Consider the following 27,987-nt stretch of genomic DNA (forward strand, 5'->3'; position numbering starts at 1 on the left):
GCTGTGTATATCAATGACTAACAAAACTCAAATACTCATTTTCCAATTCTTTCTTATAATATTTTTTTTTTCCTTTTAGTAACTTAATAACTTATAATAGTTAAATAGTAACACATGTTTACCAATTAAACATAAACGAGCAAGTTATTATATGAATGGTACTGAATCCGATTTTTTTAAAGAAATTTTCAAATTTAAGTCTTGTGGATTAAAAAATAAATAAAAATTAATCATCGACAAAATTAATAAATATTTCATATTAATAATATGATTACTATAATATATATATATATATATATATATATATATATATATATATAAACTTTCCAATAAATTAATCATTATTAACTGATAATCATGGGACCAAACACACGTATCATGGAGTGTTCCTTTTTCTTTTTGTCATTTTTCCTCAATCAAAAAATAATAATACTCTGGCAGAAAAGTCCTCTGCATAAAACTACGAGAGTCAGGATCCTGACAATATTTCTGAAAAAGAGAGGTACTTGCACGATTCTTACATTTACAATCTACCCAGTCCTATATGCCTACACCCTATACAAACGTAGAGATTATCTTGCATCAAAATCGAATGAAGTTGTCCAAACTGGAAGAATTCTTTTCTGTTTGGAGGACTTGATCATTGACATTTGACAATATAAAAGAAAAAAAAATGGGACTTGTATACCAACAAGAAAAAGATTTATATTCCTTTCCGAACAGCAATAAGTAGTACCATAAAAATAGGAGAAACAAGAAAAAGAATATATGGCAAAACCTGATTCATTGCACTTTCTTTAACCGGGGTATCTTCTTCGAGGTAGTTAGATTTCTTTTCTACAAATGCATCAAAATAATTCTGGTAGCCTGTGTTCTTTAAATAAAATGGAGATCCTGTTTTCACCTTCATCATTTCCATAGCCTGCCAGAATTTGTAATAAGCCATGAATGCAAAGATAAAAAGAAACAAATGCCTTTTTTTTTTTTAGTGACTAGCCGTGGCAAATAAGTGAGGTGGGCATAAAATAAATTTACAAATATAACAGATTGATATTTGCTAATAATCTTAAATGCATGGGAAACATGATACACTAGAGTGTTTTAAACACTAGACTAAGTACATTTCTTTTAATTTCAGGTTACACTGTTATCTAGCAAATCATTTTGCTGAAAGACCTAAACACATTGCTCACCAGAAATTACCTGAAAGCTGTACGTGAACTGTCTTGCTTTCTTGCTTACTTTAGCATTTGGGTGAGATTGAAGCTTCTCATACATACTTCGAGCCTCATTGGATCTGTCAATCATCAATATATGTTTGGAAATCTTGAAAAAGGTGAAACATGCCAATTAATAATAAGCACCACCACTTTCCAGTCAACAAGCTGTGGTTGTTCTTAGAAGAAGTCGCAATCATAGCATACATACAAATATAGAATCTGAATGTTAACTAACGATTTGTATGAATAAACTTCTTCAGAAACATAAAAACATTTCTAGAAGAGAAAAATGGGAAGAAAAATTAAAATAAGCTTCCATATATGTTAAAGTTAATTTATACATGAGTTAAAAATAAGATTTTGGAGAAGCTGATAAGAGTGAGCTTTTACAAATTTACTTATGCATAAGTTAATTTTATCCTATGAAGAAACTTATTTCATTTTTCTTTTTTTTATTTAGTATTTCTAGAAAAGTTTATCTAAAGAGACCTTAAAACTACTGGGCTCATCAATTAAAACATAAAACTTATTTTCAAGAGAAAACAAGGTCTTGTCATCAAAACTATGAGTTTCAGCATACTGCAGTGACAAGGATTTCATTCCCATATTTTCCCCATAGATTGCAACTTCGCCACTTTTGGAACGGTTAAATTAGTGAAAGCTCATATAAATGAACTGGTTCATTGATGAAGGTGCTATTTCACTATGAACTACTTATATCTTGTCCTCTGCATCGGGCTAAACAAATTGACAATGGCACCCTGAATGACTGCGGCTAAACATTGACCTCTTCAATGGCAAAGATCTCACCAAATGAACTTCGAAAAGCCTGAGCAACCTTGGTCAGGGGAAACCAATGTTGGGATGACCAACCCAATGTCATTATTATGCATCAAAAGCCTAAATTATGCAATATGATTGGGCGATGACATCATCAAGAAATGAAAATAAACTTATGTTAAGGGCCCAAATTTCTGAAATGACCCTGATAAGGATAACAATATTGGATACAGCTAGGCAATAGAGGATAAACCAATGCGAATTAAACACCACACAATAATATATAACCCGTTTTTAAAACTACTTAATAGTTTATTCTTTTAAGTTAAACTAACAGCATTATACAAAATAGATCATTTTGAATCAAAAACAGTAGTCAACATGATCACAACGTTGAACTAACACCCTTGCATATGCATATTTAATTTAAGGGTGTCATCAATTACATGTAGAAAACAATCTAGTAGTTTCCATGGGAAGTTTCAATGTGTTAAGTTTCTGAACTTACCTACTGAGGGAGTCTTGACAAATCGACCACTGCAAAGCAGCTAATCCGTGGAGCTCACTCTGCACAGACATGATTAATCTCATGCATATATTCCTCCAAATATTTTTTCACTAGTTTCCCTGCTAGAGTATATGTCATTAAATTTAAAAGTTCAAAAATTAGAAACTGAATAGTGAATTCACCTTCCTCAAGCATGAATTTAGTTGGCTTTCAGAGAGTGAGAGAGATGATATTAGCTTTTTACTAAAAAAATATATATGATTTTCTACATTTGGTACGTATTTTTAATTTTAATAAAAAAACATTTACCTGGAAGGTTAATTTATCCATAACCTTCTCATAGTAGGGCAATGCTTCCTTCAGCTGTCCCGCATTCATTAACAAGTCACCATCCTTCAATGCCTAAAAATATCGCATGCAGTTTAGAAATTATATTATGCTGGGATTATCAAGCAACAGATAAACAACTAAAGAGGAGGTAATAACAAATTAAATTAGAAAGATATCCATCAAAACAAAGAGCACTTGGAAGTTAAGATATCCTAGCTAATTCTCATTCTCATGATCTCATCACATATTTCCACCCAACCCCCTGCTCTAATCTGTTAATCACAAGTCTGAACTGAAGGTTTTATTGCTAGAACCGATGAAGATTGAATTTATTAACCAGGAGGAAAATTGCAAATTCAAGAGACTATTAGTGTGTTCGTCAAGAGTCAAGATTAAGGTTAAGTACTTAAGTTAATTCAATTCCAAATTGGCATTTTGATTTTGCTTGATTAATTGATTTGATATGAACAAGCAAAAAGAATTGAAAAAGTTTGTTCCTTAAAAGCATCAATTTTGAAAAAAAAAATTTCTAGTAATTATAATTGCTTTGAGATGATTACTTACTGTTAAAAGGCTCCAAATTAAGTTTATCACCATTTCATCCATTTTTAACATTTTAGGAAGAACAGATAAGTTGAATGTCAATCTATCATATTCTATCAAACCAAGTTATTTCCTTTGTTTCAATAAGCCAAGAAACCAGAGGAGCTTTTTTTTTTTCTTCTTTTTTCTTTTTCTATTTGTCATAGCCAAAATGGTTAATGAATAAAATACTCAACGATCAATAACTATGATAGAAAAATATGCACACAAATATTACAAAAAAGAAAACTCATGCATAAAAGAAGGAACGAATAGCAGTAATATTTGGGATACCATTAAATATGCTTACCTCCTCGCACTCAGATTTTAGTTTTGGATTAATATTTAACCCAATTTTCTTCTTGTAGGCAGCAAGTAGCTGCTTTGTGCGTGCTTCTTTAACAGCCTTTTCTTCTTCTGTCTCAAGATCCTCTCCTGGACGTATAACTCTTCCACCACCAAACTGAAAATGCCAAGAAAACAAACGTAGAAAGTGGGGGTAAATGAGAAAGGTAAATCATAAACAAGTGGACTAAGATGGTTCATTTGGCAAGACCATTTGACAAACACTAAAAACCACACCGTTTTTGAAATGTTGCCAGGTCTCGGAAAAACACCCCAGGTAGAAACTTTTGGCTTGTAGAGTTCAGCCTCATCTTCCTTAGTCTGTTCAGGTTCTGGATCTGTTGCATCATCAAACTTGCTTGTGTCTCCAACAATAAGCTCCACCTCAGGCAAGTCGCCATCAAAGAAGGGTTCTGAAATGGGAACCAATCCAGGTGGCAATCCCCTAGTCGTCTTCTTATCCGCAAAATCAAGCCCCACAAAATCCATCCTTGAAACTGAAAGTTCTCCTATCTTACCAACCTTATTGTCCATCACATTTTTTCCGGAACTCCTCTCACTCCCTCCCGGGGATCCTAAAAACGAATTCAAATATCCATTTTAGCACAAAATGCATACCGAAGGACACACACATACATATACCTTCTCGTTATTCGTTACTAAAGAAACATAAGTGCAAGTCCAAGCAAGAAGGAAAATATCAACAAATATCTATCACACAAGAGTCCCTTATAGTTGAAGCTTAATATAAATGAGTTTGGGTCTAACTCAACCTTACAAAGTCAATTTAAGGATTGTTCCCCATTTGAGTGATTGCAAGTGGTCAATAACAATCTGATAGCAAGTGACGTGATTAGGTGTAACGAGCATAAGGCTAAGGAGGGGAACCATCCCTCAAAAGCCGGCCCAAGAGGTTGGAGAACCTCCCGCCTTATAAGGCCTCCTTGGTGAGGAGACTTCCCCGATGTGGGACTTGTTACATTACCACCCCTTTCGAAAGCCAGCGTCCTCGATGGGTAGCCCTTCTCGATTTGGCTGGCTCTCAATGAAAGCACCATTGTAACGAACATAAGGCTAAGGAGGGGAACCATCCCTCAAAAGCCGGCCCAAGAGGTTGGAGAACCTCCCGCCTTATAAGGCCTCCTTGGTGAGGAGACCTCCCCGATGTGGGACTTGTTACATTAGGCCAATAATAGAATAGGCTAATACCATCTAAAGAAAAATGATTTGGACTTAACCTTATAAAACTAACTCATGAAGTGATGATTATGTTGGAAAAGATACCAAATATAATCACCTTATACAAGACTAGCAGATAATGGATAATCACAAGATCAGACTTTTTCTCACACTATGTATAATTACAATGAGACAACAAAAATATCTTCCATTATAAATTAATGGGATTACAAAAGTTGTAATAATAATCTCACCAAAATTATTGGTGGCTAAACTCTCTTTTAGATTTTTCTCTCAAAAGAATTTATCTCTCACCTACAAACAATGAGATTCTTTCTCTCTCTCAAAACTTTTTACGTTTTGATTTCTCATATGTTAATAGAAATGAAAACACGCATGACTTTTATAGCTAACATATATAACAAAATTGCCGACCTCAGTTTAAAGAGAGTTTTTTACCTTCTCTCTTTCATTGAGTTCCTTAGAAATCTATCCTACCTTCTTTCTTTCCATTTGCTATTTTATTTTTATTTATCTCTCTTCTTTTTCTCTCCTCCTAAAGAAGAAAACTATCAAATTACTCTCTAGTCTACTTATATATACTATTATCATCTCATTATAGATATGAGATCTTCAAAAAATTATAAGAAAAAAATAAAAAGGTAAAATCAATGAATTGAGTTCTTCACTAAAATTATCTTATCACAACTTTGGCAAAGGTTAGATAAGAGAACATAAGTTAAGGCCAACAAGTTGATTTTAACTTGTTATTTTCTTCTTACACGAGTATTTACGTAGAAGTCAATCCAAAACAGACCAAGTTCAACCAAGATTGGAGGTGGCAAGCATAGCTTAATCACAGAGAATTCTATTACAAGAATCAAACACGCGGATGAAGTTATTTGCAACAACAAGTATTAATCATTTATTACCTTGAGTGGTTTCACTAACAGCAAGACCTTGATTCTGCTTGTACTTTTTGGCCTTCTCCATTGCAATCTTCACAGAATCTGGCAAATCCTTTTGGCCTTCATCGGTAGCGTTTGCGTTTCCCTCTTTGTCATCGGAGTTTGACTTTATGGACTCTTTATACGCTTTGGCCTTGCTAAACGCGAGCTTCACGGGACTCGTTTGGGCATCGGGTGCGGGTTCAGGCGATTCAGCATTGTCAGGGCCCACGGCCCAACACAGCTTGGCGGGCTTGACCGTGGTCGAAGGTGGGCCTGCGAGTTTTGCGGGAGATACCACGCGCAACCAAGACAACCATGGAGGCTGTAAACAAGCCATTTCGTTTCTGGTTCGTATTCTGTTGTTAGTTAGATAAGGCAAACTAAACCATCAATTTTTCTAACTTTTCTTTTAAAAAATAAACATGGTCCTACTCCTACAAAACTTATTTTCACCTAAGTAGTATTTGGAAAAATTATACTATATAATTATTCGAGTGTTTTGAAAAATTCTTCAACTTAATTCATCAACAGTAAAATATTAAAAGTAGTTACTAAATTGATAAATTTTTAATATTACAATAATTACTTATATAATTTCATCACTTTAAAATTTATTTAAACTAGAGAGTAATACTTGAAATATAAAATTGATAGTTTATTGTTTTAAAAGTTTAATTTATTTTCTTAATGAATATGGATAGTTTTTATAATATTTATTTACTTATTTTCTTTAAACAACACATATTTTACTCTACGTTGCAATTTTTTTCCCTCCATTTTACTGTTAATTCAAACAAAACATTCATTCTAATACATTTTAAAATGAAATATACATCTTATTACTTGATTGATTCTATTACTTCCTCCTTTTAAATTATTTTCACAATTATAAAATCTTTATTATTTAAATTTTTTCTTCCTTATTCATATTTCACCTAAAACTTAATTAATTTACAATTATGCAATGATTGTGATTAATAATTTTTCAAGAAATTTATATTGTTTATAATTTAAAATAGGAATAGTTAAATACTTAAATTCATAAAATTAATTGCGAAACTCATGGTATAAAACTTCATACGTCATGACAAAATTTATCTGACACGAAGATATTTAAGTAAACTTCTTTTGTGCCTAGAAATAAACAAATAAATAAATAAACTTCTATTGTCAGAATTTTTTTTTTGTTATTGGGCCTGGACACTACCCGACCCAACGAAGTAGGGTTTTTTATTTATTACAAAAACGAAGAAGAATAAAAAAGAAGCTTAGGGTTTTGTTAGGTGTTGTTGATAGAAAAGGGAGTCCTTATCTTCTTGCATTTTTTAGGTCTTCTCAGTGAGGGTTATCATTTGCTCCCAGCACTGAGCTTAACCGAGCTTCACAAAGGTACCGCATCTACTGCTTCATCATCGTTTAATCACCAAATTTTATCATCATTTTGTTCTGCCTTGTTATGGTTTATGTTAATTTTTGGCTTCTCAACCATTTGGCTTTCACCTGTATGTAATGTTTTTGTGATGCAACGATTTTAATTTTTTTTATTATTTTTTTTCCCGAATTTGGGTACTTTTGTTGGGATTAATATATTCTCCATCTCTATCTCTTTTTGTATATGGGGTTTCGGAAAAGATCGATTTTTTGTTCATTTTATCAATCGGTTTTAGGGCTTCTAACTTTTTCAAATCAGATTATTTTTCTTCTTCTAATGCAAAGTGAATGCTTTAGAAAATGTTGGAAATGAAATTATATTGGTTGCTTTTTATTGTTTTCTTATATGAAAGACTGGAAGTGTATAGGTGATTTGGATTTACTTATTCATCTGAGGGTCATTATGTGTCGCAATTGGCTTTTTAGTTGAGCTTTTCTGATAGCCTCCGAGGATGAACAAAAAGAAAAACTTTCGTTCTTCTGAGTTGTTTCAATGTGGAAAAATATTTGAGGCCTGAACTGAGGAGGCTGTGCAAAAGATCCTTCTGTATTCTATATTCTACTTTATTGATGTTCTTCAGATTGGATTTTGTGATTTAATATTTGGAATGCATCTGCCATCTAGTATTGATGTAAGATGTTGTAGTTATCTTTTCTAGAATATGGACTTGGTGAACCAAACTTGTGGGCTTTATTTAACTTAGGGCTGTCACCTTGATGTGATATGATACAATACTATCTAGTATTGTAGTTTGATTCACTTTGGGTTTGCGCCAAAGCCTAAGAGTTAAGTCCTGGTTTAAACCCTAAACACATCATCTTTTAAAATCTAATTGTTTTCTTTCAATATGGAATTAAGTAGCATATTAATTTTAAACTTCTCTGTTATGAATTTGTATATTGATTTATCTTTTTGATGGCCACTCTTAGACGTCCATATAAAATTACTTCTGCTGTTAGCATTTGTGTCATGTATGCTTGATTGTTGGTCAATCTTATAACCAAGTTTAATTGTTGGTCTTTTTATTCTTGTTACTATTCATTTTTAGATCTTTGTCTGGTCTTAGTTGGTTGTGGTGAAATTTATTTTTCTCCTTTTTCCTTTAATCAGATGAATCGGGAAAGGTTGATGAAGATGGCCGGTTCAGTTAGAACTGGAGGAAAGGGTACCATGAGAAGGTATATCCATACATTTAACCCAAGATTTCATTTAAATGAAAATCAGATTTCTGATCAAGTATTATTGTCAATATTATATTTTAACATGCTGTGTTCTTCAAAATGCTTTGTTAAATCTTTAGTCTCATTGGATGTAACATTAGCCATATAAGAACAAATGAAATCTTTAGTCTTTTGTATTTTGGAATTAAACACAGCATGGATCTGTTGTGTTGAAATTTGCCTTCGTGTTTTTCTTCTCTTTGTTTTAGAAAGAAGAAGGCTGTCCACAAGACAACAACCACAGATGACAAAAGGCTTCAGAGCACCCTGAAGAGAATAGGTGTCAATGCCATCCCTGCAATTGAGGAGGTCAATATCTTTAAGGATGATGTAGTTATCCAGTTTCTAAATCCCAAAGGTAATATCAGTCTACAGTTTTTACAATATATGTTTTTTTATAAATATGATAGTATCCTTTTTATGTTTCTTCAATTATTTCAAGTTGGGAATTTTTCTTTCCAGTGCAAGCATCCATTGCCGCCAATACTTGGGTTGTCAGTGGTTCTCCGCAAACAAAGAGTAAGCAATTATATCTCTTTTCATTGTTGTTGTATGCCAGGCTCTGCTCTTTTTTCTTTTTTTTTTCTTCAATTTCCTCGTTGAGAGCATTGTCAGTTTATCAGTACATGTTGCAAAAGAAATGTAACTTTGGCTGTTTTGTTATTCAGGTTATACTACATAGGCTTTAATGCATCAAGGACATAAACATTTGTGCTTAGTATATCTGAAGTTTTTTTGTCTCAGTATACTATGGCATTGCTTCACCCAATTTCTAGATTTGTTGACTGATGTGTCTTTGGTTCAGTGTATTTTAGATAAATAAAGTCTCATTTTTGTCAACATTCAAAGAGGGTTTTTGAAAAATAAGCAATTAGTTCTTCCCTGATTTGTGAGTGAATTGGCATTGAAAATTGACATAAACTTTTCCGTTTTACAGAGTTGCAGGATATACTCCCTAGCATTATCCATCAATTAGGTATGTATTTTTTTTATTTCTTTGAAAGTCTTTGTGTTTCTTTTTCTTCTCAATTTAACGTTTTGAATATTAAAATGCAGGGCCAGATAACTTGGAAAACCTGAAGAAGTTAGCCGAGCAATTTCAGAAGCAGGCTCCTGAAGGAGGTGCTGGTTCAGCCACTGCAGAAGAGGATAACGACGATGATGTCCCAGACCTTGTTCCTGGACAAGATTTTGAGACAGCTGCTGAGGAGACCAAGGCTTAGAGTGTTATTGTTTTTGTTATATCGTTATATATCTCCTGTGTTTTTTTTTATAAAAAAAAACTGATTTTCCAGTTTAAGTATTTCAGGTATTCAGTTATCCTGTCATATACTTTAAACAGTTGAAATACACCATTAAATCTGCTTTCCTGCATCTAACTAGGTATTCTTGACTAAATATGGCAATCTCCTCTAATAATAAATCATCATTATTAGTGGTTCGGTAGCTAGTGTAGGGGTATTCAAATCATGGTCTGGCTCGCTAATTTGGCTTGATTTAAAGTTAATTTTGATGGATTTGAGCTCTAAAATTTGGATGCCATGTGTTTTGACTACTTGTTATTACTTGGATCATCATAATCTTGATCGAAATTGCATGTTTTTTAAGAAAGTTTTTTTCTTAGTATGTTATGTAGTGATAAGAATGTTTTGTTGTAATTGATATTGGGAATGCTATCAATACATTCGCTCCCACTTCTTCCTATTGCATGTTTTTATTTATTTGGTGTCCAATTTCTTAATATTTATTTTATATTTTAATTTTATTATTTAATAAATTACACACATGCTAAAATCACTTGGTCAATGTCCATTTTATTGTCTAACGGGGACGCTCCAAACGTGGTAACAAAATAACACAGAGAAGTTGCTAAATCGTCGAGGTGCTGAATAAAGATTGTTGTCTTGACATTTGAAATTAGTAGCAAAATACCAAAGTGGTTACAAGTGGTGCACATGGTCTGCACGGATTTTGCTATTATAGTGTAAAGCTTAACAGGGTTTGCAGTTGGACCGGGGCATATTAATCATTTTGGGGACTGAAGCTAGTGTGGATAATTTCTTTTACTCTGTTAAATTTGTTTATTCTCAAATGTTGGGTTGAATTTTTTACGAAAAGTGGGACAAAAAGCTATTATGAATAACATGTTTCTACGGATATGAGTTGTATAACTTTACTGATAACCACAAGCGGCAGGGCAAAAATTGAATTGTTATGTGAAAGTGTTAAGTTTCGTATGCAATGTGCCCAAATTTAAAATTTTAAAAATAACATGGTAAAAAAGTATTTTTCTTTTCTAAAATTGCTTGAAATCAAATTTTCTTAATTATTTACAACTAGTTTACTATTCAAAATCTTAAATCATAACAGGAATATTTTTTTTTGATGAAATTAAGGTTCAAATACAGTAGGTGATTAGAAATATTCTCAACGTAATTCTTATTGCAGTAGGATAAGTTTTTATAACTAAAGTTTTATTTGCATCAAAGTAACTATTTCAGCCTTTTCTTTTAAGTTAGTGGCTAAATATGTATAAATTTTTCTCCACAAATAGAACTATACACATGAACTAACAAGTTGGTTTGGTCCTCCGGATGTGGCTTAATGGAAAGGGTGAATGACACAAAGGTAAGGTGAATATAATGTGACAGCTAGATACGGTTGAGATGAAAAATCTTACTAAAATTGTCAACTTAGTTTTCGACAAAAAATTATTATCAACAAAGGCTGTAAATATTCTATATTATTAATAAACCTTCTTATTGCATACAAATTTTTGACTAATTGGTGTCCACATTTTAAAAGACAATTATATCCTCTTTGTTGTATTCTAAATTTTTTTCTATTAAAATATCTTTTAAGGATGAAATAAGAAAAAAAAACATGTATAACAAAATAAATGTTCTATTTAAAAATAATAATTACTAACTCTTTTTTTTTTTTAAGGAGATACTTATTTTTATTTTTATTTTCACGGAAGCATAGAATGCCTTTTTTTACTAGTATAAATAAAACTACTTAGGTGAGAGTAATATTTAAAGAATAAAATTGATCATTTATTTTTAAAAGTTAAATTAAATATTTATTTATTTTCACTTATTCAAATAAATGGAAAAATATTCTCCTTTTTTATTTCTATTCATTAAAACAATGCATATTTTTCTCTCTATCTATATTTTATCATTTTTTTTATTTTGCTGTTAACTCAAACAAAACATTCGTTATAGGGTAAATCGCACTTTTAGCCTCTTTATTATATTTGTATGAAAAACAAAAAAAAAAATTGGATTTCTTGGCTTATGTTTGACAACCTTTTACTATTTTTCAAAAGAATGGAGATAAAAAAAGATGTGATATTAATTAAGAAAGAGAAATAGTATATGAGTAGTTTTAAGAAATATAATATATATATATATATATATATATATATATATATATATATATATCATCAGCGAAAAACGTTCATGTAATTAAAGAATTTGTTTAATAATCTTTTCTTTTAAAAGCTTAATTGGGTAATATGGTTTTTAATATTTCCTCCGATATCACTATTATATATTAAATACAAACAATTATCTTGTATATATGAGAGACTTTTCTTTAATGAAAATGTTTTTAGATATTTTTTCATTGATAAAAAAGTTTATAAATATTTTTTAATTTCTTATTTATTTTAATTTTATTTGTCATAATTATTTATAAGCTAAATTTTAATATTTTAAAATAAATTATTTAATAAAAATAATTTTATTTCACAATATAAATTGTTTATCATATATGTTTAAACTATATGTTTATACAAATTTTGAATATAATTTATATATCCAATATAATATTATTTATATAATTTATTATAAAAATTAATATAATAAATATTTAGTTGATGTATTTACTAAGCTTATTTTAATTTCAAGTGATTCGATGTTAGGATACCAAATATTTGAAGTCGTGATTTACTTTTCGATAATAAAAATATTCACATTTTAAGATTAATATTTTGAGATAACATCTTTCTATCGTCAAATGGGTAAAATGGATTATTTAAGTTAACTAATTTTGAATCCTTTTCAAATAAATAAATATTAAAAAAAAAATAAGGCACCGAATATTATGGATATAAATCAATAATGACCAAATATTGTCACACAAGATTTGTATTACTTTACACTTCTTACATATTCGAATTTAGTCTCTTTTATGTCTTTAAGACAAAGTTGTAGTGTAGTACATTATAAATGCTAAAAAATGTATAACAATATGTTAGATGTTTAATAATCTATTTGATTTTAAACCTTCATTATTTAATATTATATTGGATGCAACTAATTTGAGCTAAGTTAAATTAACTCACTAAAAAGGTAAAGTTCTTTTCATCCCTTACTTTTTTCACTCAAAAAAACTTGGATTTAGAACAACTTTAAGATAATCAACTATCAGACAAAACAGCTTAGTCAAATATATAAAGTTTTGCTCAATACTTTCTTGAATATGAAATTCTACTTAAAGGAATCTAATGCATTGATTACACAAAAATATATTTACCGTCAAATTAATTAAAATTTTCTATTTTTTTGTTATATATAAAAATATTAAATCTATTCAAAATCATTTCATACTTCATGGGTATATATAAAAATAATGTAATATATACTTTTAAGATATATTAAATAAATTTCTGTACTGTATAAACTTTGACATAAATAATCAATATATATATATATATATATATATAATTGTGATGCAATGTAATGTATTAAAAAAATTGCAACTAATTAATGTGCAACTTGAGTCGAGAAAAAAACGTTAAATTTAGGTTATATATATAATAATAGGAGACATTGTAGTTTGGTATAGTAGAAGTAGTGGCAATGACATGCAAACTCTTTATACAAAAATTCTTGATACACGTACAATTGGAGAAATCCTTTCCAATTACTAGAAATGCAAAATTAAAAAAAAGTAAAGCCTATTTTACATTTGATGTGTGGATTCACTTCTGAGAAACAACACATGAAAGTTATTGAGAGAGATTGTGTTCTTTCGTACGTGTTAATTTATTAATTTTCGGAGAAGCGAATGTGGTTGAGAAAAGAGATCAGAGATCAGAGATTAATTAGGTTTGGAGTGGTGGTGGTGGAGGGAGGAGGATTGGTGAGCATATGAACGACTTCCCTCATGGTGGGGCGAGCGGGGCCCATTTCCTTAACACACATGATAGCTATGTTGAACATGTAAATAACACTTGTCAATGGATACCCAGTGAGGCGCGGGTCCACCACAGCCAACACCAAGGCAGCATCCGAGGGCTGAGAGAGTTCGGATCTTGTTTTGTTGACCCATCCAACGATGTCCACTCCATCGCCGAACTCCCCCACTGGCTTCCTCCCAATTATCAGCTCCAACAGCACCACTCCGAAGCTGTACACGTCGCTTTTCTCGTCCACTTTCAGCGTGTAAGCGTACTCTGGAGCAATGTAGCCGTAGGAGCCAGCGATGGAGGACATCGACTGGGACGCGTTTGGGTCGTACAAGAACTTGGCAAGCCCAAAATCAGCAACATGGGCCTCCAACTCCGCGTCCAGCAATATGTTATTGGACTTGACGTCCCTGTGGATGATGAGAGGGGAACAATCGTGGTGCAAATAGCAGAGACCCTTGGCAGCTTCCACTGCAATCTTGTACCTCATTTCCCACCTCAAGTGCCCCCCCTTGGCTCCATGCAGCCACTCCCCTAAGCTCCCATTCGGCATGTACTCATACAGCAACAGGTTCGTTTCCTTGTTCGACACGTAACCCAGAAGCCTCATTATGTTCCTGTGCCTTATCTTCCCCACCGTCTCTATCTCCGCCTTGAAACCATAATCGTTTCTCCCACTCCCTGCACCCACCAACTTCTTTATCGCCACGTCACTACCGTTCGCCATGGACCCGCGGTACACGATCCCAGCCCCTCCTTTCCCTATTATGTTCTCCTCTTTCAGACACTCCACCACCTCCTCCGCCTTTAAACTCACCCGCTGGAACGTCGTCAGCTTCCACGTCATCGCCCGCTGCACCTTCCTCCGCCGAGCCACGTACACCGTCACCAACACCACCAGCGTCGCGGTCGCCAGTGCAATTACTATCACTATCACCCTCGTCGGTTTCGAGCTCCAAGGACCGCCCCTCTTTCTCCACGAATTAGGGCACGACCGGGAGAAACAGAGGTTAGGGTTCCCCGCGAAGGATTTCTCGCTGAACACCTGGAACTGGCCGCCGGTGGGAACCTTGCCGTACAAACTGTTGTAGGAGAGATCCAGCGTGGTGAGGCTCGGCATCACGCGAATCTCGTCCGGGATGGGACCTGTGATTTGGTTCCTCGACACGTTGAAAATGCTCAAGTCTGAGAGGTTTTTAATCCCCGTGGGAATCTCGCCGGCGAGCATGTTCCGGCTGAGGTCAACGGCGGTGAGCGTAGCGCAGCGAGTCAACGTCGCTGGGATGGGTCCTGTTAGATTGTTGCCGCTGATGTTGACCTTGGTCAACTGCGGTAATTCGAAAAGCTCCCCGGGAATTTCCCCAACGAACTGGTTGGCGTCGAGTGCAAGAGCTTGCAACGCTCGGAAGTTTTTGAAGGCTGGCGGGATATTCCCCGTGAAGAAGTTGTTGGAAAGCGTGAGCGTCCCGAGAGAGACGGCGGAAATCTCGGAAGGCAGTTGGCCGTTAAAATGGTTCTTGTAGAGCTCGATTATGTTAACGGAAGGCAGTTTGAAGATCCCAGAGGGAATGTTACCGTCAAGGTAGTTATTGGCGGCGCGGATTTTCATGAGAGACTTGCAGTTACCAATCTCCTCGGGGAGTGGACCGTTGAAGAAGTTATCGCTGATCAAGAACGTCTGCAACTTGCCGCTCTTGCACAAATTCCTGGGGATTAATCCAGTGAGGTGGTTCTTCATCACGTCGAAGAAGATGAACTTGCCGTTTTCCCCTAGGTTCTGCGGGAGCACGTACGAGAAGTTGTTCTCCCAGAGCTGAAGCGTTTCCAGATGCGGAAGCTCCCCGACGAACGACGGAATAGGACCGCGGAGCTTGTTGTGGAAGAAATTCATGAGCGTGAGGTTTCTGAGCTTGGAGAAACTCAACGGAATCTCGCCGGTGAGGTTGTTGATGGAGAGATCCAGTGACATGAGGCTGGCCATGTTGGAGAGCTCCGGCGGGATTGTTCCGGTGAGGTTGTTGATATGCAGGAACAACGTGTCGAGGTTTGTCAAATTGCTGAGACTCGGTGGAATCTCGCCGCTGAGGTTACAGCTTGAGAGATCAAGGAATTTCAGAGATTTCATTGTTCCGAACTCCGGCGGGATTCCGCCTTCGTAGGCGTTGACGTATCCGAGTTTGAGATACTTGAGCGTCTTTAATTTGGACAAACTCTTGGGAATCTTCCCCGAGAGGCTGTTGGTGCTTAAGCTTAAAAACTCTAAGCTCTTGAACTCTGAGTAACTCTCCGGTATGGTGCCGGTGAAGTAGTTTCCGTCGAGCTTGAGGTACTTGAGGTTCTCCAGGCGGACCAACTCCTGGGGAAGTGCTCCGGTGAACATGTTGTCGTAGACGTCGAGGACCTGGAGTTGGGTCATGGGAAGAATGATTCCGGCGGGGAAATGGGCGGAGAAGTTGTTGTGGGAGATGTTGAGGAGCTTGAGGGAGGTGAGGTTGGCGAGCTCCTTGGGGAGCACTCCGGTGAGGTTGTCCTGCGCGAGGGTGAGGTTCTGGAGTTTGTCGAGCTTTCCGATCTCCGGCGGGAGGTGGCCGAAGAGAGGAACGAAGGAGACGTTGATTGCGACGACTCGGAGGTCGTGGTCGCATTTTACACCTGAAAAGGAACAGTGTGCGGAAAGCGAGGTGGAGAACCTCCAATCTTGGAGCGCCTCCTGCTTGGCCTTGTCTCCCTTTATGGAGTCCTTGAGCTTCAGCAGCGCATCCATGTCAGTGAAGGAAGAGCACGCTGCCACGCGGAACCATATCCAGGTAACTAACAACAACACTACACTGCTTCTCATCTCTCCCTTACTTTACTTTACTTTACTCTCTCTCTCATATACCTATGCATTTGGCGGCACTCACCACATCCTCTCTCTATTTATATACACTCTTTATATTAAATTATACACACACCATATATGCATGTATATATTGTACACCACTGCCACTGTACCATGGTGGCAACGCAATCAATAAGCATGCAATAGCAATACTATTTCTGTTTCTATCAAAGTGGATGGATGCCAAGAAAATAATTATAATAATTATTAATAATATATATGCACCAGTAGTAGCTACACGAGATCCACTACAAGTTTGAGAAACATCGAGTATATATAATTACGTTTCAAGAAATTTGTATACCATTATAAATTTCTAACTATATTGATTCTAGTTGTGGTGGAGGTCCTACAAGCAATTAGTTTAATTACAAGAGAAATTTCTACGGAAGCTTTGTCTATCATAAATCTTTTATTCGCTAACTGATGCGTATATTTAAAGTTAATTATTCTTGGTATATTTTGTAATATAGCTAAATATTCTTACATGTTTAATAAAATATTTGTTGTAGAAATCTGGTTCATGCACTCTACTTATAATTGTTTGATGATGACCGAACTTGTAGTCTAATACGAATGGTTAACAATTGGTGGCCTTGCCTCGCCACCGGCTGTTAAGTCCACGTTGGAGTGGACTTAGCTTTTGTGAACACAAAGATGCGATTTCTTCGTAAACCATTTGATCGAAGAGGTTTAAGCTTTACATGAGCCTCACTTCGAATGAAACAAAAGTTGTTTTACGTGATTCACCAATTAAGAAAAGGGAATAAAAGAAAGCTTCTTTACGTGGAAGTCTTCCTAGCTACTGTGCTTTGGTATATCACTAGATGGGATAATTATTGCCCATGGAAAAGCCAAAGCATCAGTTCTCTGTTTTAAGTTCTGTCAACGATCAGGCACTAGATATTGCAGAATCGTATTCTATGTGTCACAATTAAAGGTTATTATATATCCGTCAATAAAAATTTAAAGCAAATTATTCATGGCAAGTGGTTCTGTCCCAAACATTTCTTGGTTAAATGTAAATTACCATTTTGGTATTTTGAGAAGAGAATGAAGACAAACGACGATACATGGAAGTTATATGTAACGTATTCTTCTTTTTGCATATTAAAAAATAGTAATATATTCTTCTGATAGTATATAGTCAGATTAAGTCGCTTGAGTTGTGTAAATATATTTAATTAAATTAATTTCATTTTAACTATAAAACTAATGTTCTTGACTAATTTTAATATTGGCATGTAGTGATTTGCACAAGTGATGCAACAATACAATAATATATAAAGGTGAGTGTACTTAAGAATTTCTCTATACGTAGGTATATTACTAAAAGAAAGTAAAGACAAGTTTTTTCTTTTGATGTTTCTTTTCTTCTTCTTTTTTCCTTTTTTTTTATTTTTTATTTCCGGCTTAAAAAAGTGTTACAAGGTCAAGAGATTCTCACACGAGGATGCTTCAAGAATGAATTCATGCCATGCGCTAACAATTCTTTCATAAATTTGGGAATTGGGAGCCACTGATAAATGGATGAGTGGTACATGCTTCTCAAAAGTGTTCAATATTGTCGTTTGTCAACCCCTGTAATGATAGTGACACCAAGCTAGTGTCCGTGAGGAGCCCATAAAAATCATCTTTGATTGGCCCTTTTGTTTGCTTCGTCTTTTACATGGCAGACAGTTTTTATTCTCTAAGAACCTAATTAAATTCTATATTTCACGATATGGATATGGAACTATTTATATTACACCGGAGAAAGAGACACCACTCTATATGTTTATTTTTTGAAGAAATTTTGATAAATAGTTGTAGTAAAAAAAAATATTTTGGATTTGAAAATAGGCATTTCTTTTTTTTATCGTGCATAGTGAGAAGTTTTAGAAATTATAAAGTGTTTAGGGGATAAAAGATTCTAATAAAAAAAAGTAGTAACCAAATAGATAATTAGTAAATCATTATCTCTTTATAATAACTAGATTATTAATAAGATTGAAAAAATATATTTGGATAGCTGAAATGTCATTGAACATCAAGTAGGAGAAAGAAAAGAGAAAAAAAAAATATAAGTATAATAAGTAATATGATTTGATAAGAAGAGTTTCGCATAGAGAAAAAAAGTATGCTGATGGAATGTTTAAAATTATGAAGTGTCCAAAATTTATTACTCATTGGCTAATAACAATTTGAATTCAACACATTATTTGTTGTAGATAAGATTCTATAACATACCCCAACAAAAATAGCTCAAGTCAAGGTTCAGATGAAATTTTGATCAAAATTGAGTCTAAGATGTTATGGTTGAAATTGAGTTGAAAATATCATGATTAATGCCAAGCTGAAGATGGCCTCGTCGAGAGATGGAACAGATTTTCTTGTTGAAGTCAAATTTAAAATGTTTTAACTAAAATGAGTCAAAGATATCTAAACCAAAGTCATATGTTGAAAATGTTCATATTGAGACCAAGTAAAAGATCTTATGATTAAGATCAAAAATGACCAAAACAATATTGAGTCGAAGGTGTCTCTACCAAAACAAAAGATCTTATGATTGAAGTCAAATCCAATTAAAAATATTTTCAAAATAATAGAAGAGAAAAAATCTAAGTTAGTCATAACATGTAAGTTGATGGTAACCTCTATAGGTTGACATCCATAAACATTGGCTCAACCTTCTTACTAAGTTGTATTGGTTAGGAGCTTTTGATCCCTCTCATTAAGAGGATTAAAATGTTTTAGGTTATTAGGTTGGTCATAGGCTTAAGACTAAATTGACACCTCTGAAATAAAATTAAATAATTTTACATTAGATGATTTATTATTGATAGAATTCTCTCATATGCTTAAAGTTAATTGATTGCATATATTAATTGCTCTGATTATTTTGGATCGAATTGTTCAATTTATTTATTTTTATTACTTGGAGTAAGTTTAAGCAACTCTAATAATTTGTACACATATAATTTTTATTTAGATTAGTTTTTTATATATATGATAACACTGAATAATGTTTCAACTTAAGATTTTATACAAATTATTCAAACTTTTCGCTACTAGTTCACACTAATGAGTTGTTGTTTAAAATAGTTTATCTTAAATGAATAATTTTGTTTTTAAAATATTAAGAAAAACATTTAAAGCCTATAATAACTCACTTTTTATCTTTTGATGGATAACTCGGTATTGTTTTAATTACAACATTGTGTACTATACATATTTGTATAGTTTTACTTATTTTTCCTCGCATATATATATACAAAAAAAAAACAAAATATTCTATAAAAACATGATAGGTCCCATTAATAATTAAGGTTTTTTTTTTCAGATGAATGGAATTAATATATATACATGGGACGGATCAAGATAGGAGGTAAAAAGAATTAATAAAAACAATAAAACTATATACAGATAAAACGATTGATTTCTCAAAATTATTTTTGACTATAAATATAAAATTACATAGTTATTATTAACTCTTATATTAATACTCTCCACTATATATACACTTATTACATATACTCCAGACGCTGTAGTACGTGCGAGTGTTTTAAATGAAGATTTCTTCTATACGCGAAGTATAAATCATGCACTATATTTAGCATATTTGGGTAAACAACTTAATGAAATACTAATTAAATAAATTAATTTATAAACTTAATCATGAAAGTTAATAAAAATGAGATTAAAAAAATATTTTAGAAGTTTCTTCATAAACTCATTAAAATAAGATCGAAAATATAAAAATATGTTCATTTTAATATATTTAACTCGTGCACTATGTTTAATTTTGTACTTGTTTAGTTCTCCACTTTGCACTATGTTGACATGGTGGAAACACCTCTGAAGTGTGGATCATGTTCATACCGGCAGTTGACCACTACAGACCACTAACCATGTTCTGTGATTAGACTAATTAACATGCATGATTCATACTGTCTAAATTTACAATCCTGTTGCGTTATATCTATATTTTTATAAAGGCGATTTTATTTTTGAATGTTTTACTCTTATATTTATTAGCCACAATAACAACTGATTCAATAAATATCTTTAAACCAATATAAAGATATAAAATATCTGATATATAATAAAGACCAATCAATAATATATAATAATAATAATCGTTCCAACGATTTAATGGTAATAATCATTCCAACGATTTAAAAATAAAGATTTGATAATGGCATGATTATTATAAAAAGTTTTACATAGTCAATTAATTAAAAATCACAGTTTGTATGATTTTTAAAGTAATTATTATAAAAGTCAACAAATTTATTATTTATGTAAATTATAATTGAATGATAGGATAAAAATAAAATTCATACTATCGGTTTATCATCATTAAACCTATTTTATTTTATTATTAATACCAATTACTCATTACCTTTGACGGCTCATTATTAGGGTATTCTTTTTTCCTTCTATTATTAATACCTATTCAAAAATCCCAATTAAAATTCTAGAATTGCACCTTTGGAGTTCAAATTTGGAAAAGTTTCTCCATGGAGACCGAGGCAAAACCTTTACTGAAGAATCACAATTAGAGTTTTATGTACGTGAATAACAAATCGACTAGTTTAGCTTTCATGTAATTTCAGGAATGTAGTTTGATCAACGATAATTGGCAAAAGAATAAATAAATAAAGTTCACAGGCCAAGCCAGCCCTCGTTTCACACCGAAAAAGATAATTCAATTTGGTCAGTCTCCCTCAAGAAATTGCAAGGGGTGTTTAACAAATTAAGTTTCTGTCTGATTAATAGAAAGCCATTATACTTATGGTGCCATCGGCGCCCAAATCAACTACTTTTGGGGTTTTCAAATGCATGCATGTGATTCAGTGATCAAATGACATATATTGCTGCCTTTAATTTTTTAAAAAGAACTGACATTCGCAACAGTTTTAAAAAAATTAGTTGACACCGTCATCTACAGAACCAAGCAAATTTGAACATATAGGACATGAAGAACTTCATTTGAAATAAAAACGATGACCATTTTATCATGATTTCGGTACTGATCCGGACAAGTCCAACAAAACAAGAAAAACCAACGTAAACTCTATAAGACACCGAACTAAGTCGGAAAATATCACGAGCTACCACGTCAAGAAAAGGAAAAAATTCTGGCAGACAAGTAAATGCATGTTTGGTTAAGCACCTAAAACCAGAGTTTGGCCCCTAGTTTTTTTCCTCAAATGATCGCATCAAATAGCTGTCTAAACCGTGGTTTGAGATGCTAAACCAAACATACTCTTGTCAACATGAATTCTACTACACGACATTCACTACTTGCACATAACCAACAACCATATAAAAAAGATTGACTAGCACCACTTATGTCACTGATGCCAAGTAAGATCAGAAAAAGATGAGTAAAATATCATTACAATGGGTAGAGCACCATCATCTTCCATTCAACCACGATTGCATCAAATTGTCCACTAGTCCAGAAAGGCAAAATGTCCCATTAAAAAATAATAACGATGTATAAAGCTACAGATGGCATTAAAATGGAAACAAAATTATACCAAACAAACTACTGAACTGCCAGAAGTATACAAAAATGGTTGTCATTTAACCAGATTGATTAGCCGAAAGCCTACACCGCTATTCCACTTTAGTCCTCATTTTTCTTTTTTTTCCCTTTCTTTTTGCTTGGCATTTCAGGAGATTCTTCTGGCTCTGCATGCTTTTTCCTCTTTTTCTTTTTTTCTCCTGCATTCAAATCGTCATTCCCATTCTGCAACTCAGCATTCTCAGTAGATTCCTTCCTTTTCTTTTTCTTATCCTTTTTCACGACTTCAGGTTCCGGCTCCTCACCAACATCTCCATCAGCCTGCAAAGTTGCATCCTCTTCATTTTTCTCCTCCTTTTTCTTCTTATCCTTCTTTTCTTTCTTTTGTTTCTTTTTATCACCAATAGATGGCTCTTGTGTATCCATAGCAGAATTAACCATTTTCCCAATAACTGAATCAGCTGAAGGGTTATATGCCTGCAAGGAAAATCACAATGAGCACAAACACGGTGAAATTAAAATTAATACCAAAAGGAGCAAGAAACAGACCTTAGCAGGGGTTATTAGTCCTCCAGCTCCTTTCTTTCTGTCCTTGTCATATGCTTCTATCTTGGGCTTCCCCTTAGCAGAACCAGCAAAACGACCTAATTCTTTGCCTTCAAGGTTCCTCAATCGAGCTTCAAGCTGCACAAAATCTTGTTAAAGGTCTGCAAGAAAAAGGCAAGGAGCATATAGCTAAAAACAATATAGCAAATACCTTGGCTTTGTTCTCCAATCCCATGGAGTTATCTTGACTATCTCCGAGTGCATCACACCTAATAGCCAAAGCTGACTTTGCAGCAAGTGACCGAGAAATCTTCCCCTTGAACTTTGGAGCTGCCTGACCAATCAAAGATGCATGGTATATAAGTCCATACTTAGGGGTAGCATGCTTGGTCTTCAATGCCCTGAAGAGAGCCTTCTCAGCACCCAGAATCTGCACAGTACTACCAGGCTGCTTCGCAAGATTCAATAAGCTACCACCATGAGCAATGAGGCGAGCACCAACAAGCTCCCCAACCAGTGCAGTCAAATTAGGTGCAATGGTGTTCATCCTACTCTTAAGATAATCATAGAGTTGTGCCCTGTATTCCGAAAGAGACAAAACCTGATCACAGAGTTGTCTAATATTTACCAAATCAAGCTCACCAATTTCAGTTCCCATAGATATCACAGATGCCTCCTTCAGCTCTGCCTCAACTTCCTCTGGCAAAATCTGACATGTTTTAGGATTAAAGGGAAATATTAAAATATAAGGTAGCAGTGTATTCAAACATCAAAAATACATCTGTCCCAAAAACCATTGTACATATCAGTAGAAGACTTAAAGATTGTCTAAATTGTCCAGAATACACCATATCTAGTTGTGAACCACATGCTAGATAAAGTGCAAAACACATAGACAGCATGTTAAGGACAAATAATAATTCTACCTCAGAGAAATCAAGGCCAGCTGCATTAACCCGATCACCCATCAACTTGACTGCCCTTGCATATAGGATGTTATCCTGTATTATTTTGGTAAGCTCTGGAAAATGCCAACCATACCATTCTCGAACCCTCATGGCATAGGTATTCAACTCTTTATCAAGATCATCAAGTAAACCAATAGCCTGGACAATCATGGTATCCACCTAAAAAATAAGGTTAAAGTCAGAAAATTGGTTGTTATCCACAAAAAATGGAAGGGGAAAAAACAGACAAAATGTAAAAGAATCATTAAACAATCAATTGAATCGGTCCAAACTGCCAATACAAAAGTAAATCATATCAAACTTTGTACATTTGGAAAGATGATTAATAAATAGACACTATCATTTGTATGGTCTGCCTCCGAAGGTTCAAATATTCATCCCATTCCCACTTTAAACAACTGTGTAAGGTTAAATGCTTAAGCTGCTACTTTGATATCAGTTATTCAGACATGAAAAAAGTAGCCAGTTGAACCTCCTAAAAGTAAAGATCAAAACACACAAAGAAACTGATACTCAGTTAAAAAAGAAAGTATACAAGACAATGAGAAAACTGCAATCTAAGAATTTTAGATATCTGGCAAAAAGCAATAGAATGAAAGGGCAAAATACCCTCATTTAATGAAGATATTTTCATGTTTTTGTAAGCCGCTCCAGACAGAGATAGCTCCACTCTGCTGCAATCTAGCCTGCTCCAGCCGCTACACAAAACCACTCCGCTCCAAGGTTTCTATAGTGGCACAGAGCCACTCCTATTGATAACTATGGTAAGGAACATACTTTCTTCCTAAGAAGCATGATCTAAGAGTGTTTAACTTGAAAAGGGGGGGCATATTGATCAATTTCAAATACATGTTAAAAATAAGAATAACTAAGAAGTTAAAACAAACAATTATTCAAAATATGTTACTTCACTCACATTAGGAGTTACAAAAACCAAATTCATCACACCACTTTCAAAATAATGTCATGATATCTTTATTCATATCAATCAATAACCAGGTTTGGGGATAATTTCTTTGGTGAAACTGCAGTGCGAGGTCAATATACTTACCAGGGAAACAGAAAAGAAAAAAGTACATGCATCAAGTACAATCATAACATCAACTCCTTATAACCATAAAGTCAACAGAAATTTCACCTTCTCTGCACTAAACTTTAACTTGTATCTGGATAAGCTATGAGATAAACCCAAGCTCATTGGGGCCATGTCTTGTACAGCTAGACCAGCTATGAGTTCAGTTAACTGGTTCCTAACACCTCTCATTAACTCCATAACAGCATTATTGTGAATACAGTCGATTTTCTGAAAGGATTAGCAAAATAAATAATCTTTGGCTATTAGGTAAGTGGAAGGTAAACAGTCATCATATATTTTCAAGGGGGAACTTGTTGACCCACCAATTTCTCCTTAATCATATTCCCAAGCTTTGAATCAGCAACACCAAGTGTTTCATTTTCACAATGAGCACGAAGGAACTTCCGCAGTCCCTTGCTAGCTTTTCCATCAATAAGTAAAGTAGCTGCCTCTAGAGCTTCTGAAGTGTTATCAAATTTAGAAAATGCTTTCAATTTGACCACCTAATTTTGCATCAGTTAGGGTTAGCTCCATAAGCAATTAGAAAAGTTCACTTAATATTAGACAACAGATGCATATACATAATAGACAATGGAGTGGGAAGAAATGCAAAAAAGAGAACCTGTCTAGCAGTATCCGCGCTGGAAAAGTTCTTCCACAAGTCCTGTGCAAAGCACCAGGCGTCAAATAAATCAATTAGATCAGAGCTTGGAGAGGTAGGAAGGAATAATATTATATTATTCATTATAATGCGAAATATTACATTCCAAATTTCAAATACTAACATGAAAGAGTAAGCAAAAAGAAAGACCCGGAAAAAATAAATAAGAAATTTGTGGATTGTAGTAAATAATCCCATGTATTGCAACTTGTTAAAGTAATAGCGCGTTGAAGCAAGCCATTCTAAGATCCAGGAAATTGATTTCTAGAAAATGCATTTAACATAAGCAAAATAACGAGACTAACAAAAACAACATACAACAAAGTTAATTTTCATATTCATAACAAAATGAAGAAATTCGTAGAGAATATTTTCAGCATAACTACCTCAACTCTAGAGAGTTTCCCCTCATCCAGCACTTTAAAAAGTGCAAATCCCGCAGGAGTTTCAAAAAGCACAAGCATTTTTTCTCCTCCAACAAACCTGAAAAACAAAGCACCATCAACCGGTTAATGCCATCACAAGCACCAAAGAAGAAGAAACACATGTAACTTATAAACATTGACCCAGTAAAGCAAAAACCCCTTTCCTGGAAGAGTCGCTACACTAAAGCATTGATCATGGCATAAACACAAGTGACAAGCAAAAAGGTAACTGCTATCTAAAAATCGAGAAGCATAAACCTTATGTTGAGGCTGGTGCTGCGGCGTAAGATGAAAAGAAAGGCACGAAAGAAGGAGAGAAAAACCTGAACTAGAGTTCAATCCCAAATAAGGGGTTTACAGCATAAACCCTAACCTAGGGTTGAAGAGGGAGGTTACAACTCGAAGGAGAAGAGGCGGCACCAAAATAATTTTAGTCCGTGGCATGAATCATATATAATAGGGAAGAATGCTATTATTAATGGGCCACCATCATTGCCTTCAAAGCCCAAGTTTTACTTTGCAGATCATTCGGCCTGACCCAATAACACCCTTCTCCTTCAAAAACCCAAAAAGAATAGCAATTATTTTAAAAATAAATAAATAAATAGATAGTAATATATATACTAATATATAAAGGAAATATCCATTTTAGTAATTATCTTAGTTTTCACATTTTATTGATTATTATACCTTTTTATTTTTTAAAAATTAAAAATAAAATAAAAAATTATCAAATTTAAAATCTTGAAATTAATGAATTAATCATAATATCAATTAAATCATTATATTTTTATTACTTAATTTTTATTTTTATTTTATTTTTAATTGAGGTACGGAGTGTCTCGACCCACTAGTTTTATATAAGAAATGTACATGCTAAATATTTATTATATATAAAAATAAATATTATATGTAAATATATAAAATATATTTAAAATTACATAAATATATATTATTTGATAAATAATTTATATTGTAACATAATATTATTTTTTTTATTGATAACTTATTTAAAAATATTAAAATTTAATTTATAAATAAAAAATAAATTAGATAAGAAGTTAAAAGATTTCTAAAAATTATCTCATAAAAAAATCATAAAAACGTTTTGTCTCACTAATGTTGAGCGTGGAATAGGTAGCGTAACTAACGTCAACATGAGTTAGAAAGATACTCTCTGACTTTATCATGTCAAAGTTGAGGGACATTGAGATTGGTTATCTTGAGAACTCGAACTTAATGACGCTGAGTGTATGATTTGTGATGTTAGACATAATCAAGTTAGTGATTTTTTACTTGAGCAACGCTGGATAAGAGTTTTGTAATGTTACCTGTCGATCAAATAGAGACTTTCTCCTTGAATAATGTTAATCTTGGAGTTTGTGACACTAGGTGTGGTGTACACAAAAACTCCCTCACTCGTTTACTTTGAACACAAGTAGAGTGGCTTTGCCATGTCGGACATGGATGAGTTAAAGGCTAGTTGTTGAGATTTCCGTTGAAACACTTTTGTTATAATTGTAAATTAGTTTAATTCTATCAACGGTCTCAAACACGGCAAGTATATCGGTCGTTCAAGTAATAAAATTATCGTATCCACAGGGATTAGAAGGTAACATAAGCATTTATTGACTATTCGTGACTAAAGAATAATTTCAATTTCATAGTTTGTCATGCAAGTGTAAATTGAAAGTTATGACTATTGGAATGTTTAAACTATAAAATTTGTTTGGTTATGAGTGGAAAAGGCTAGAAATGGTATAATGATTTTTATGAGATTGTGGGGTCAGATTTCACCGAACGTTATACTAATGAATCTTTAATCTCTTGTTACATACATTGCCTAGTCAACCCATAAGTTTACTCAAACCTAATCCCTTAGAGCAAGAGCCTAGGTGCGGATATTGAATATCAATCCCTTGAGTACCCAATATCTACACCCGCATTACGGGCTAGGGTTTAAGACTACTAATGGGCCAAGCTCCATTCCTAGATACATTTCCCACTAGGCATTTGTTTCAAAGCTAGTTTCAATAGTTATTTTCCAATACCCAATGGAACCTATATCATGCAAGGAGAATCAATCAAAAGCAAGCATTAAGAATAGAAACATACACAACAATGAATGAACAACATATATATATATATATATATATATATATATATATATCAT

The 27,987-nt window shown here is 33.5% G+C and overlaps 4 protein-coding genes and 1 non-coding gene across 6 annotated transcripts; 2 read left to right on the top strand and 3 right to left on the bottom strand.

Moving 5' to 3' along the window:
- Nucleotides 1–374: 374 nt before the first annotated feature.
- On the bottom strand, nucleotides 375–6,274 carry LOC109798306 (cytochrome C oxidase subunit). Its single transcript, XM_020358525.2, is given in 8 exon segments — nucleotides 375–796; nucleotides 799–922; nucleotides 1,204–1,297; nucleotides 2,509–2,567; nucleotides 2,818–2,910; nucleotides 3,731–3,883; nucleotides 4,003–4,340; nucleotides 5,877–6,274. Coding segments are annotated over 8 exon segments (1,440 nt in total). The 5' UTR covers nucleotides 6,232–6,274; the 3' UTR covers nucleotides 375–572.
- An 868-nt stretch (nucleotides 6,275–7,142) lies between these two features.
- LOC109798689 (basic transcription factor 3) lies at nucleotides 7,143–9,925 on the top strand. Its single transcript, XM_020359042.3, has 6 exons — nucleotides 7,143–7,283; nucleotides 8,437–8,504; nucleotides 8,756–8,904; nucleotides 9,009–9,065; nucleotides 9,484–9,522; nucleotides 9,603–9,925. Exons 2-6 carry the CDS (start codon nucleotides 8,437–8,439, stop codon nucleotides 9,767–9,769), a joined length of 480 nt encoding a protein of 159 aa, XP_020214631.1. The 5' UTR covers nucleotides 7,143–7,283; the 3' UTR covers nucleotides 9,770–9,925.
- On the top strand, nucleotides 7,768–7,854 carry LOC114915941 (small nucleolar RNA Z159/U59). The gene has a single exon (XR_003804205.1). It is a non-coding gene; the product is annotated as a small nucleolar RNA Z159/U59 (small nucleolar RNA).
- Nucleotides 9,926–13,335: 3,410 nt separating the features above from the next.
- Nucleotides 13,336–16,912, bottom strand: CLV1 (Leucine-rich receptor-like protein kinase family protein). The gene has a single exon (XM_020359736.3). The coding sequence runs from the start codon at nucleotides 16,580–16,582 to the stop codon at nucleotides 13,649–13,651; it is 2,934 nt and encodes a 977-aa protein (XP_020215325.1). The 5' UTR covers nucleotides 16,583–16,912; the 3' UTR covers nucleotides 13,336–13,648.
- Nucleotides 16,913–22,002: 5,090 nt separating this feature from the next.
- LOC109798655 (putative nucleolar protein 5-2) lies at nucleotides 22,003–26,264 on the bottom strand. Of its 2 annotated transcripts, none has more exons than XM_020359002.3 (9): nucleotides 26,138–26,264; nucleotides 25,776–25,872; nucleotides 25,351–25,392; nucleotides 25,052–25,231; nucleotides 24,792–24,956; nucleotides 23,612–23,812; nucleotides 22,897–23,394; nucleotides 22,689–22,823; nucleotides 22,003–22,616 (listed from the first exon to the last, which is right to left on the bottom strand). In XM_020359002.3, exons 2-9 carry the CDS (start codon nucleotides 25,851–25,853, stop codon nucleotides 22,242–22,244), a joined length of 1,674 nt encoding a protein of 557 aa, XP_020214591.1. In that variant the 5' UTR covers nucleotides 25,854–25,872; nucleotides 26,138–26,264; the 3' UTR covers nucleotides 22,003–22,241. The 2 variants fall into 2 exon arrangements, with proteins under 2 accessions (XP_020214591.1, XP_020214590.1); XM_020359001.3 differs by having other exon boundaries at nucleotides 26,073–26,246.
- Nucleotides 26,265–27,987: the final 1,723 nt, after the last annotated feature.

The sequence above is a fragment of the Cajanus cajan genome, chromosome 8 (assembly GCF_000230855.2).
Source record: "Cajanus cajan strain Asha chromosome 8, NIPB_CcT2T_4, whole genome shotgun sequence".
NCBI lineage: Eukaryota > Viridiplantae > Streptophyta > Magnoliopsida > Fabales > Fabaceae > Cajanus > Cajanus cajan.